Below are 13,998 nucleotides of genomic sequence, written 5' to 3' on the forward strand. Positions count from 1 at the left end.
AGTAAGGAAAGAGAGTGTGTGTGGACTGTGGAGTGTGAAGTCTAAACGGAGAATGGGAGAATTGTGACGATGGAGAACATAAACGACGATGGTTCCGCACAAGATCTCGATCCTCAAAGCGACCATAGCTCCGATTATTTAGCTCACTCACAACCTCAGCCTCAGCCTCGTCGACCGCGCGGCTTCGCGGCGGCTGCAGCTGCCACGGGGACCAATTCCGCCGGAAAAGGGAAGAAGGAGAGGGAAAAGGAGAAGGAGCGCACGAAGCTCAGGGAGCGACACCGTCGAGCAATCACGAGCCGCATGCTGGCTGGGCTCCGTCAGTATGGGAATTTCCCTCTGCCGGCGCGTGCCGACATGAATGATGTACTCGCCGCTCTCGCGCGTGAGGCTGGTTGGGTTGTTGACACCGATGGCACCACCTACCGCCAGTGTCCCCCTCCTTCTCACATGGTGTGTTTCTCTATTCTCCAGAAATTCTCTTGATCGAGCTTAAACTCGCTAATCATTCTGTTTTTCTTGTTATAGAAGGCTCCAATTTGTTGATAGGTTAGAAGGTTTGAAACATGAGAAGTAACCAATTGTGGCAATGTGCTTGAGTTTAGTTAGTTGCATTCTTTACCTTCGTATAACATAGTATTATGCAGGGATCATTTGCATCAAGGTCAGTTGAAAGTCAACTCTCTGCTGGTTCTTTGAGAACTTGCTCTGTTAAGGAAACGCTAGAGAATCAGCCACCAGTCCTTAGAATTGATGAATGTTTGTCGCCTGCTTCCATTGATTCTGTTGTAATTGCAGAAAGGGACTCAAAGAATGAGAAATATGCAAGTGCAAGCCCAATCAATTCAGCTGACTGCTTGGAGGCTGATCAGGTGATTTTGGCGACGAATTATAGTGTTTTGTATCATATTTGGTGCCAATTCAGATTTACACCAGCAATCATTTTAGTTGTCCTCAGTCCTCACTGTTTTTCATGTTAGTGGTTGTCTGAAATCTAAACAATTAACTATGTATAATCTGATTCTACAATCTAAATGTTTTCTTGATATACCGCTGGTTGGAGACTGTAAATTAGACAACTCTTATACTATACTTTTCTGATGGTATGGGCCAGAGTTGCGTACCAATTGCATAAATTTTATTTCATGTGTTATTGTTTTTTACCCTAGTGATGGGTTTAAATTTATAATTTTTTTGTGGAGCAGTAATTGAAGCCATGTGATTGCTCTTCTTCTTGATAAGGCATTATGTCATTTGTTTGTTCACTTTTTAGCAACATTCACTGAGGGTGAGCCTTGTGATAGTGCCGTTCCTTTTGTCACCAAATGATCTATTAGGTTACATTTTGCAATTTGCACAATGAAAGAAGTCATGGAGTGTATTAACAGATACACATAGTATTCAGAATATGCTCCCCTTGTTTTTGAAGTATTATTGATTGACATATTGTTATGTGGACAGTGGACCACCCATCCATCTGGACAACCTGAGTATCAAGATAAGTAAAATTCATTTGAAATCTTTAGAAGTAAAAATGTTGACAATGCAATGCTGATATAGAACCATGTAGAAGATTTGACGTGCTCCAAAAATTTACCGAGTGATGCTAATCTTGTCTCATGCATCGAGGGCTTTATTTTGGTTCCTTGTAAGCTAGATAGTTTCAGGACAGGAACACAACCATGCTTTGTATTACGTGCCTTCAACTTTTGTATTAACACTCACTGGGTGGAGCCTTATGTATGGACAGTTGTAATCCAGGACTATCTGATTGTGAAATTTGTTGATGCAGCTTATGCAAGATATTCATTCTGGGGTGCATGAAAATGACTTTACTGGCACGCCATATGTTCCTGTTTACATAAAGCTTCCAGTAAGTGTCTTCTATTTGCTGCTTGCTGAATGTCTAGCTAGCATCCAACCTGATTTCTTCTAGACAACAAATTATACATTTACAGGTTTTATTTTGTGTGTCCTTTGAGGCTTTGACTGTGTTTGCCTTACATTTGATTATAGGGTTTCTAAAATTATCCTTTTATTGCAGGCCGGTATTATTAACAAGTTTTGCCAGTTGATTGATTCTGAAGGCATTAGGCAGGAGCTAATCCATTTGAAGTCTTTAAATATAGATGGTGTTGTTGTGGATTGTTGGTGGGGCATTGTTGAAGGCTGGAGCCCACAGAAATATGTCTGGTCTGGTTATAGGGAGCTTTTTAACATTATTAAAGAATTCAAGCTGAATTTACAGGTATACATTTTAATTTCTCATATCATCTTATACATGCATTCATAAAGGGCCGACCCAGTTCAAATACCCACTTCGTGAGTGTCTGGGGAAGGGAATACTCTAGGCAGTCTTTCCCCTGCTTTATACATGCATTCATGTCCATTAAAAAAAAATTATCCAACATGAGTATGTTTTTGAATGTATGCTATGTGGTGCATGTCTGGGGTTTTGGTAATATGACCAAATCATTTATTTTCTATTACAAAGGTGACTTTTCTGGTTTGGACTTTTGATGGAAGTCCTGCTTATTAAATGGTTGAAAATAGTAAAAAAAAAATGAAGGGACAAAATAGGGAACAAAGAGGGATGTGATGGAGGAAGGAAGCGTGTAACTTAAAAAAAAAAAAAAAGGAGGTCAGAATGAGATGTTGTCAACTCTGTATGACATATCTATTTTTGATTACTTGCAAGCTACTCTCACATTTTTTCTTTCAATCTGTTTTTCAGGTCTTCTGTTATTATTTAGACATAATAACTAGTGGATGATTTCAATTGTATTATTTCTTAAATATTTGTTTTTCAGTGTAATACATAAAATTGTTTCCCTAGCTTGCATAATATGTAAAACATCATATTGTTTAAAAAATTTCAGAGGTTTCTCTAATTTCTGTGTATTCTTGTCATGGACGTTGTTGAACCTATTATTTTAAATTTTGAAGGTTGTTATGGCATTTCATGAATGTGGAGGGAATGATTCTAGTGATGCATTGATTGCCCTCCCACAATGGGTTTTGGATATTGGAAAAGACAACCAGGATATATTCTTCACAGATCGTGAAGGACAGAGGAATACTGAATGCCTTTCTTGGGGAATTGATAAAGAGAGAGTTCTCAAAGGCAGAACTGGAATTGAGGTATGAAAATATCTAATACATCAATTACTCTACTTGATTCAAAATTTGGTATTCACTTTATATTGTCAAATGTTGGTTAGTAGCATTTACATACTGATTTCCATTGTAGTTATGCATTTCACCTAAAAAGAAAAAAATTATTTCTTGTATGTGTTTGATTGTATGCGGTTATTGGAGGTTGTACATTTGATTGTATATATTTTTTGAAGTGCTCCTCAATTAAAATCTGGATATGTTCTTATTTATTGTTTGTTTTGCCTTCTCTAATATATACAGGTCTATTTTGATATGATGAGAAGCTTTCGGACAGAATTTGTTGACCTGTTTGCAGAAGGTCTGATTTCTGCCATAGAAATTGGACTTGGAGCATCTGGGGAGCTGAAATACCCTTCTTTCTCAGAAAGGATGGGATGGAGGTATCCTGGTATCGGTGAGTTTCAGGTACCTAATATTGTGGCCTCATTTCAAAATAGTGTATTATTCTATATTGTAAATTGTGTATGTGCTATTATAATTTTTTTGTTAATGAAGTAGTCCTGTTTTCTATCTCATCTTCTATGGGCAGTGCTATGATAAGTACCTGCAACACAGTCTACGCAGAGCAGCCAAATTACGTGGTCACTCTTTCTGGGCTAGAGGACCAGATAATGCTGGACACTACAACTCTATGCCACATGAAACTGGATTCTTTTGTGAACGAGGTGATTATGACAACTATTATGGACGCTTCTTCTTACATTGGTACTCTCAGACATTAATAGACCATGCGGATAATGTGCTGTCTCTTGCAAGCCTTGCTTTTGAGGAAACAAAAATAATTGTCAAGGTAGTGTTTCTGGTATATCAGTTTTTTCTATAGTACTTTCATCTTGAAGTTGTGTGTGACTATATTTGGATAATGTTACTACCAGTAACGAGTGCATTCATAATTGATTGACGGTACTTAAGAGTCAGTTTGGTATCCCCTTAAAACTGAGGTTGCATTTACTATACAATAAAAATTAAGAGAGCAACTTTTCATGGAATAAATGTTATTGGTGAATACTTTCTTAACCCTTAAAAGTCATAGATATGTGGTAAATGAACACAAATTTTGGTGAATAAATGTTATTGTTCCAAAGATTATTTTTGAAGTAAATTTTGCTTCCTTAAAAATTTCTCCACCCTTACCACCAAACCAAACATAGCCTGAGGGTGAAAAATTCAAGGATGGAATTTTTGTATGAAGTTGGTTCTTGAATTTTGCACCCCACTTTAAAGGGATATCAAACTGACACTTTATTGACTAGTAATACGAGATAATTCTTGCTCAAGGCATTTGCAAAACCATTAATAATCCAGTCTGTTAAAGTTGTAATTTTGTGATGCAGTGTGGCTGCCAATTCAGTCTGTCAATTCCTTTAAACATTTTAATGTAGCTGGCTCTAATTGGAATCATTACCAGTGATGATTTATTTCCGATGCTTGTTTTACAATAGAAAATGCTTCTGTTGGAATCTTTTTTGCGTTTGTGTGCAGGTAAGTGGTCAGAAATCAGGATTTGACGATCCAATGCAAAAGGAAAAATCAATCTTTAGTTTATGCTTAGAGTTATTTAGTGCCACAGGCATTTAACCTTAGGAAGCATGGTCATTGCATCTGAAAAAAATCATATCCCACCCTAGAAAGTAAAAGCATATAAACTGAAGTTATATCATTTTCTCTAAATTAATGAATAAATGCCTTAACAGATCATAGCGTGCAGGTTCCTGCTGTATACTGGTGGTATAAGACTCCTAGTCATGCAGCAGAGTTGACAGCAGGATATCACAACCCCACAAATCAGGATGGATATTCCCCCGTGTTTGAGGTTCTGAGAAAACATGCAGTCACCATGAAATTTGTCTGCTTAGGATTTCATATTTCCAGCCAGGAAGTTAATGAATCATTGGTTGATCCGGAGGGATTGAGTTGGCAGGTATAATTTTAGATTCCTACATCTTTAATGTTGACTGGAATATTTGTCGTGATAAGTTTTGCCACCGTAATCCAGTGATACTTGTTCAGAAAGTTTCCATATGTCATTTTGATTAACTTGGACCGATGGATGTTTTCATCTATTTGTTATGAATGATGATTACTTGTTTATTGTTCCACAGGTATTGAACTCAGCTTGGGATCGGGGGTTGATAGCTGCTGGAGAGAATGCACACCTTTGCTACGATAGAGAAGGGTACAAGAGATTGGTTGAGATGGCAAAGCCCAGAAACGATCCTGATCACCGTCACTTCTCCTTCTTTGTTTATCAGCAACCATCTTTGCTTCAGGGAAGTGTTTGCTTGTCAGAATTGGATTTCTTCATCAAATGCATGCATGGTAAGGATCCTTAGAATCCACTCTGGTCTATATGGAAGTATTCTTTTTATGCGGTTGTTTGCACAAAGTATGGTATTCGTCCAAGATCTTTGTTCCACTTGTTCTTTTTCACTTTTTGGCGCTTCATTACCCAACTTTCCATATCAGATTATCTGTGTCTTATAGCTGTTGTGTAGTAGAAGTTCCCTTTGAGGTTGATAGACGGTGCTGTTACAAATTATGCCTGAAGCATTTTGCAATTTTATTCTCCCTGTCTGAAGAAATAATCTTCTTTGATTAAGTTTCTTAACTATATTATTGAAACTGAATGTTTCTCAAGCGGGCTTGTGATGATTCTCAGACATATTGTTAAGTTTTATAATTTCTCCTTTCAGCAAATATTTTCCATCTAATGTTTATTATAGCTAGCTATGCTTGCAGGTGAGATGACAGGAGATATGTAATGGCTGCAAAATTTTACTTTTTAACTGTAGGCCATTGAATGGGTCGCAATTACCCACTATGCTTGAAAATATCTGGTTGTCTGATCTCATGGCAGTGTAGTGTCATCTGTAATAATGCTATCTATATATAATATTTATAGGCTTCAAGGTATGGCTATCTACGCCCCAGGCATCGACATACCATATTGGATAAGTGCTTTAGCAAGCTTTGCAAAGCTAGAGGCTAAGTTCTATGGATTATCATAGTGAAAAAATTAAAAAAATAATTCATTCCAATCTATCTTATCGACAAAAATGGGTAATTATGAAATAAATTGTGTGGTAAGATTTTATGAATAACATTATTGGGTATAATAAGATGAAATAAGTCTAATTCTTACTTTGTCTAGACTCTGTTATTCGAAATGCATTTTGGTTGTTCAAAATCAATTGAGCCCCTAACCTGAATCTCAACGTGATTAGATATTAGTCCAGTCCCCTAAGCATGCAATGAGTGCTACACCATGGATTCCTCAACATGTTTTTTTTTTTCTTTTGGGTAAACCAACATATTGTTTTAAAAGCAGTGGAACTTGAATTATCTGCAGTTGTCTAGTTCTCTGCGAATGATGCTGCAGAGAAGACGCGCGTGATCGAATGACTCTGGCACCGCAGGTAGAAATTGAGAGTAGGAGCACCGTTGCAATTGTATCTGATCTGAGAGAAACGTTGCATGGGAAAGGCAAGGTTACGATGTTTCATAACAAGCAAGGGGAAGCAGCTGTGCGAATGTATTTGATACTGAATTTAATAAGTTATAATTTAACAAATGTTAATATTAGGATTCCTTTGAGATTCTCGCATCTACATTCTGCAATTTTTTTAAAATGTTAATGCAAATTAGGTTAGTATAATGCGTCATATGAATGTTTCTTATCAATTACTCGCAAAATAAATGCAAGATAAAATTCAAGTACAATATTGAATACGCAAATGTTCCTTGAAAGTCAATATATTATGTAAATACTCTACTAGCTCCTGGAGTAATATTAGCTGCGGTATCGCGAAATTAAGAAATGAAATCTTCAAAAAATATAAAATGAAATAAAACAAAATCTCTTGCGCAAAATTAACTCATGAATTATATAGTCCTCCCAGTATAACAGCCCATCTTATTATTTACTTCCTTCTTTGTAATTCTTGCATGTTTGTTCGAGTAAAACCACAATTCATCAGCAGGTTGATCACCTGTGTAAAGACCACAAAAGAAATCCTACTCAGACAAAATTCAATGTACATCAGATCACATTCATGTATAGGGCAAATCTATGGTGTCCCCACACAAGTTGGGTGTACCTGTACAACATGAGAAGAGGACCATTAGACGACTAGGAATATTTAAATAGATGGTTGTAGACCTTACAGGTTTTTATCCTCTACAGGCAACCACATAGCCCACTTATACCTGCTGCTCAAGCTATATAGCATATATCACCTGATAAACTCGATAGTAATCAGAGCACAAATTCCAATTCCAATCTTGTAAAAATAAAAATGCAGGGCTTTGGGAGTTGAAAATGGAGGCAAGAGCCACTGGCATACATGGTTGTCAGAGTTCTGTCATGTGAGATGCAAACCCATCGTTAACAGGCCAGAGCAGGTATTGATAAAGATACAGTAACTTAATGAAGATGTGGTTGTGGAGAACTGGTGGGTTATTTGGTAGACTACGGAGGATAAAAACCACCCTGAAGCACACAATTGTCCATTTAAAGATTCCTAATCCAAGAGTTAACATCTCTTATATATACTTAAGTGTACAAGCACTATAATATAAACAAACAAACAACAAACAAATGCAGAACATACCTCAAGGTTATATTCACTGCATCTCTCAATGACATAGTTATTTGATGCATTATATTTTAAACCGGTGAAAACTTAACTTTGAGAATCGCAATACCGAGGGAATTCACATTTGCACACACCTGCTCTAACCTGGTACACAGAAAAAGTGATTTTTAACATTACAATATTTTAGCCAGGAAAGAAAAATCTTGGAACAAACAGTTTTTAATTATTATTAGTGAAAGATTGCATGCACTGACATATCTCTTAAGAATTCAACACTTTTGAAAACATAATTTATCATGTAGATGTCTAGGTTCATTTATTGTGTAAATATAGTATTTAGGAAAATTGTGTAGTTGAAAAACATGGTTTTCAGCGTATGATTCTCTTTTCTTTCTCTATATCAATATGGTATCTGAGCCTCTATGCTTCAGTTGCAAATGACTTGCGTGAGGGGCATCAACATCAACATCGATATCATCTTTATTCGAAACTAATTGGGATCTGCAGTTGATAAACCCAAATAAAAAAGCAAGAAAAGATTGAGAGAAAAAATGAATAAAGGAAAAAAAGATTAAAAAAAGTCATATGAAACATAGGAAATAAGGATCTATCAACCCCTCCACAATGCTAATAGTTTTCCTCCACTTCATTCTAAGACAAACCATACACTAATATTTTTCCACCCCATTATGTCTACAATACCATTAATGTGCCTGCATCAAACCACCAAAGCTTCTCGGAAAATTGGTTTATGACAAACAATAATGGTGAACCATGGGCATATGAATTGTTATCAAGGTGTTTCTGAAGCATGTGTCTAATAACTGGATTTAAAGAAATATTGTACAGGAGAATTATAGTTTATATCAACCGATCATATCACCTAAATCACAAAGAACAAAAAATAAAATAAAAATAGATTGAAAAGTACACATGAAAAGCCATAAACATCAGAAGGAGTTAATGACAGAGCAGATGCGGCAGCTATGAAATTACCAATAAGGGGATTCCAATGGTTGGATTAATTCCCTTAACACTATCAAAATTCTAATTTTTTCCTGTGCTGAACAACTAGATACTAAGTCACTAACAATAAAATATACTACGGGATTTAATATGGTACTTTTAGGCAGACAAAATACAATAAACCTTGACATCCACACACCTTGCGAAATGTAAAAGATACCCTTCTTGAAGCCCTTCTGATGACTCTGCCATTTACTTTGTCTACCTGTGGGGGGAGAAAATATATTCAGGTGCAAAAATATACTGTCAATCTTCACGTTTTCTGCTAATAAAAGAATACCCTAGATTTCTCATTTAAATGTGAGAAATTAAGACAGCAAAGCGGCCCTATCACACAACACATGAAGAGAGCTACAAACTGATGGGACTAAATGCGGTAGCCAACATCTTACTTTGAGTAAAGTTATAAGTTCATCAAAAGGACAAGCTTTTGGTTTAATATATACCTTTATTAAATTTAAGAACACATACCAGAAGGGCTCAATGTACAAAGCAGCATAAGGAAATACAAATTGTCTTATGACAAAAAAAGCACATAAAGAATCTCAACATTTAAATACATAAATTCTCAAACATGGTTCTTTTGGAAAATAGCATTCTTCGCAAATTTTACACTGAAAATTTGAGAAAACTTTTGGCATGCTCATGAGCAAAAATAAAATAAAAATGTTTTCCTCCTACTCTCTCATGCCCTTTAAGATATGCTTAGCATCATTTTGTTGAATAAAATATCAAAATGACCAGATTCAGAAGTGTAACAATTTCTTTCATCATGTAAAAGGGAAAAAGTATAATCATTTCCTAAACATTATACCTTGTGATGTGGAATGTAATGCTGCCATGCATAACGTGCTTCTCCAGACATGAGTAGCAAAGATCGAGGGGGGAGATATATAGCCCTCCTTATAAAATTTGAATCATCTTCTGGACTTTCTACTTTTGTAGCAGCACTTGAGATAACTCTAGGAAGGCCATCACTGTTTGCATATCGTCTGAACTCCATTATACAAGGCCCTGACAGTGAAAGGCTGAAAATTAAATCTTCAAATGCAGAATGGGTGTCTATATGGGGGGACAAGCCCACACCAGGTGGGTACTCATTGACCTGTAACATAATTAGCAACATTAAAACTTAGAACATCAAACACAAAAACAATGCTTACATCTAAAAGCATCAAAGAGTGTTCAAGTATTAATTTGCAATAACTAAAATTTTTCTCATGAATGAACAAGTAAATCCAATAGCACTTATTATTAGATTAAAAATTCACGGAGTACAGTAGTAAGCTAGCGTACCGTAAGTTGGTCCAAAACTACATTTTCAGCATTCTTGAAAGTTGAACATGATGAGATTCTTTCAAGTATTGGAGAAACAAATGATGGAAGTTCGCCTAAGCAATGCCTTGTATTAACATTCCTAGTCTGCACAGCCAAACAAAGTAGAAAAGAGAGTGTAGATTATTCAATATTCTCGCATTACTCAACAATCTATTTGTTACGAATAAACACACATTTCCAATTAGTTTGCAATAGGATCACAAATTGTACGAAAATAATTAATTAGGTACAATGGAAAGGAACAAAACGAATAATGAGAAAAACCCAAATAATCTTTGAAACTCACATCATAACGAAACTCATAACCATAGTGTTGAACCCTTCTTTTTGAAAGACTGTTCCAAGGCCTACAGTCAACAGCTTGAAGCAATGCCTGCGAAGATGGAAAAGGCCAACATTTGTAAATGAAGTTCCAACATAGATTAAAAAAATGATTTTGAAGCAGAGAAATGCAAGCAAGAAGAAAAACAAAAAAATGCAAATATGCAAAGCAAAACTATGTAGTATTAATATGGAAGGAAAAAAAGAAAACTAACCTCTTCTTCTTTAGCAGTAATGAAGTCATGCACAAGGTAAATGCCTGGAATGCTAAGATCTGAAGCTGTGACAGATACAGGAACCAAGTCACTCACTTTATCCTGAGCAAAAACGTAAACTAATGAATAAACATAAAACATGAACCACTATAAATCAAATGACTAGTATCTATAGTACCTGTGGGGTTGGCTGAAGCACTGAATAACGGATATGCAAGGATCTACCTCCAAGTTCAGGACATGGACGTCCATCTAAAGCATTTAAGGCAGATTGTGCAGAACCCTCTTCAAAGTAAGACACAATGACACGTGTGCCACTCTCATCTGCTGCATAAACCCCCTGTAGTTCCCCAAATTTGCAGAACACAGATGCAATATCATCGTCAGAATGTCCCACTGCTCGCCCACAATTCGCCACATAAAGGTTTGAACTCAATTCACCATCTTTCTTAGGACGCCCAAACCTTGGCACACCCATCTCAATATCATATCCCAACAACGGATGAAACAAACTTCAAGCCACTAGAGTTTTTCAATTTTGTATCTTTTTTCAAATTGGTTCGACCCACTAAAAAACTATAATGAAATTATACGAATACGCCCTTCAACTTTTGAGGGTAGGAATCGAGTTCCAATTTTTTACCGATTAGGGGGACGGTTCTTCAAGCGTCGTTTATTCTAGCTCCGATCCGAGTTTACGCTGCACAAACCCACAACACTGAAACATATTGGGGGTAGGAATACTAATTTGATGGACCTAGCCTTAATTGAGCAAAGCAAACAAACTATTGAGGCCCGGACCAACCTAAAAAAAAAAAAAGAAACAGAACTTATGATGTTATGTTTTTAACATGGAAAAATATTGTAACAATTAATTAGGTGGCGTTTGGTTGGCATCTTTATGAAATTTTTCTAGGCATTTAACACAAGGTTTCCAAGAAGCGCATGTTTGGTGAAGCTCCTTCAGACCAAAAAACTAGACAACTAAAATGCATAGGTTTCTGAATTGGAAATGAAAAATATGGCTTTCGGCACTGTTAGAAAACCATTTTGGTAGGTGGGTTTTTGAAAAACCACGGATAAGTCACCGTTTGTTGAATTTCTTTGTATACTTTCCTGGTAAAATTTTATCCAACCAAACTACTTTTTTTTTACATTTCCCTATCTATTTCACTTTATCTCACTTTCTTACCATTTCCCTATCAATTCTATTTCCCTATTATTTGAAAAAAAATTCCTCAACCAAACGCCACCTTAGGGTTATTAGTTAGATCGATTATGTTGATCTAACAGTTATATTTATTTTCATCTTTATATGGTTACGATTTTCCATGTTTAATGTGAAAGCATTTTGTGTGATTATAATTTCTCATATTTAATGATTTCACATTAAATATGGAGAATCATAACCATACAAAGATATAAATAAATATAACTATTGAAGCAACATAAGCGATCTAACGGTGAAATTATTTGGTAGTAACCCTAATTAGTTGTTACAATAATCTACTTCTTTTTAATGAATGCTTTTTAATTTAATTTTTACGAGTAAATATTTATTTTCATCTCCCACATATCTATATTACATTAGTTTTCTCTTGATAAGCAACATTGAATAAGTACTTCAAGTATAAGTGATGTCATCTTAATCGCCTACTTGTTAACATAAATTAAAAATAAGAGCGTATTACGTAGGGATAAGTTTTGTATGCTTTCTTAAAAATTATGATGAAAGTGCTCTCCGAGACCATCTATTAGCATCCGAATGTTCTCCGTATACTTGACAAAAATGAGCCAACGTATTAGATTGGCTCGTAATCTGGCTAAAATGAGGGTTGAGTTAGGAAAAATGAGTTAGTAACTTGAGTTAGTCTGACTCATTTCAGCTCAAAAAAAATCGAGCCAACGCATGGGTCAAACGGATTGGCTCGCGGGTTATGTTTTTTTTTTAATATAAAAGTAAAAATTAATGAAGGTAATGCGAAAAGCTAAAACCTAAAATTCCAATTCCAAAGACCCAAACGAAAATACCATGCAGCTGACAATAAGTCCAAAATAGTGCATTAAGGACCTTTTTTATAATATGTGTGACCATGTGAATGTGGTGTCAACTGCCAATAAGTTCAAGTCCAAATGCAAAAGAAATTTTCTATGGTTTATCTGTATAATGTCTTTGTATTAAATGAATTAATAATTTAGGGGAAAAATTTAGAAGTTACAGTATCAATGAAATTTTATATTTTATTTTATTTTTTCGAGCCAAGCTGCGAACCAACCCTAACCCGACTCGGGTCGGGTTGGGTTGAGTTTTCTGGCACGTTTATTTTTCGAGCTAACCCTAACCCGGCTCATTTTTTTCGAGTTAAACGCGAGTTAGGTCAAGTTGAACGCGAGTTGCGTCGGGTTGGCTCGTTTTGTTGAGATATTCAAGTGTGATGAGTCCCACATTGGTTGGTAATGAGCTAAGTGAAGAGTATATAAGTGGAAGGGACCCATGAACCCAATGCCTTAAGGTTTTGGGTTGAGACATGATGTCGGATCCACTTGCTACGATTGGTGTAGTCTTAGCTCATTGGTGGTGGCCCTCAGCCACGGGCTTTCCTTGGACCCGCTTGACATTGGTATCAGAGCCAGATTGGGCTCGAGCTAGCCTGGTGATTCGGCTAGGAGGCGGGTCGAGTACTTTGCGCTTGGGGTACTCGGTTGAGGGGGAGCATACCAATGTTGGGTTTCACACTTGAGGAGGAGATTGTTGAGATATTCAAGTGTGATGAGTCCCACATTGGTTGGTAATGAGCTAAGTGAAGAGTATATTCGTGGAAGGGACCGATGAACCCAATGCCTTGAGGTTTTGGGTTGAGCATGGTGTCAGATCCACTTGCTACGGTTGGTGTAGTCTTAGCTCATTGGTGGTGGCCCCCCGCCACGGGCTTTCCCTGGACCCGCCTGACACGTTTTGCCAACCCTAGTTCTATGGAAAGTAAAAATTCAAATGAAGACATTTTGTGATATATATGAGTTGAAATATTTGGTTGACTAGCATTGGCAAAAGCAATAAGGTGATTTAAAATAAAGTCATTGAATAATGTGCCTTTTCAACTTCTTTTATTATTATTTAACTTGTCTTTTCTTTGTAGGAAAAAAATATAGTCTTGTCGCATGATGAATCGAAAGCCCATTAACTAAACATGATGATGATCTAATATAGGAAAAATAATTAAGTGATCCAGACCCACTTAATTATTTGATGGTCCCTCTCACATGAGTGAATTTTTTTCCAACATTTTATGGGTCAAGAGCACTACATTTCCTCTCCTAATATAGCC

At 36.3% G+C, this 13,998-nt stretch overlaps 2 protein-coding genes across 6 annotated transcripts; one reads left to right on the forward strand and one right to left on the reverse strand.

Annotated features, from left to right (window-relative positions):
- Positions 1-6,520, forward strand: LOC133303905 (beta-amylase 8). 2 transcript variants are annotated; one of them, XM_061503877.1, is made up of 10 exons: positions 1-453; positions 648-872; positions 1,793-1,873; positions 2,045-2,248; positions 2,947-3,141; positions 3,418-3,582; positions 3,707-3,967; positions 4,886-5,098; positions 5,280-5,496; positions 5,905-6,520. In XM_061503877.1, exons 1-10 carry the CDS (start codon positions 70-72, stop codon positions 5,937-5,939), a joined length of 1,980 nt encoding a protein of 659 aa, XP_061359861.1. In that variant the 5' UTR covers positions 1-69; the 3' UTR covers positions 5,940-6,520. The 2 variants fall into 2 exon arrangements, with proteins under 2 accessions (XP_061359861.1, XP_061359862.1); XM_061503878.1 differs by having other exon boundaries at positions 5,917-6,520.
- A 377-nt stretch (positions 6,521-6,897) lies between these two features.
- Positions 6,898-11,381, reverse strand: LOC133303919 (alkylated DNA repair protein ALKBH8 homolog). 4 transcript variants are annotated; one of them, XR_009750532.1, is made up of 8 exons: positions 10,851-11,381; positions 10,673-10,774; positions 10,423-10,509; positions 10,095-10,220; positions 9,613-9,903; positions 8,938-9,003; positions 7,788-7,916; positions 6,898-7,166 (listed from the first exon to the last, which is right to left on the reverse strand). XR_009750532.1 is itself a non-coding variant. In XM_061503896.1 (7 exons), the coding sequence occupies exons 1-7, from the start codon at positions 11,148-11,150 to the stop codon at positions 7,860-7,862; spliced, it is 1,029 nt and encodes a 342-aa protein (XP_061359880.1). In that variant the 5' UTR covers positions 11,151-11,381; the 3' UTR covers positions 6,898-7,859. The 4 variants fall into 4 exon arrangements, 2 of the variants coding, with proteins under 2 accessions (XP_061359880.1, XP_061359881.1); XR_009750531.1 differs by having other exon boundaries at positions 6,898-7,535; XM_061503896.1 differs by having other exon boundaries at positions 6,898-7,916.
- Between the last annotated feature and the right edge of the window lie 2,617 nt (positions 11,382-13,998).

The sequence above is a fragment of the Gastrolobium bilobum genome, unplaced genomic scaffold (assembly GCF_033153095.1).
Source record: "Gastrolobium bilobum isolate Gb01-03AN ecotype WA unplaced genomic scaffold, APGP_CSIRO_Gbil_v1 utg15030, whole genome shotgun sequence".
Classification (NCBI taxonomy): domain Eukaryota; kingdom Viridiplantae; phylum Streptophyta; class Magnoliopsida; order Fabales; family Fabaceae; genus Gastrolobium; species Gastrolobium bilobum.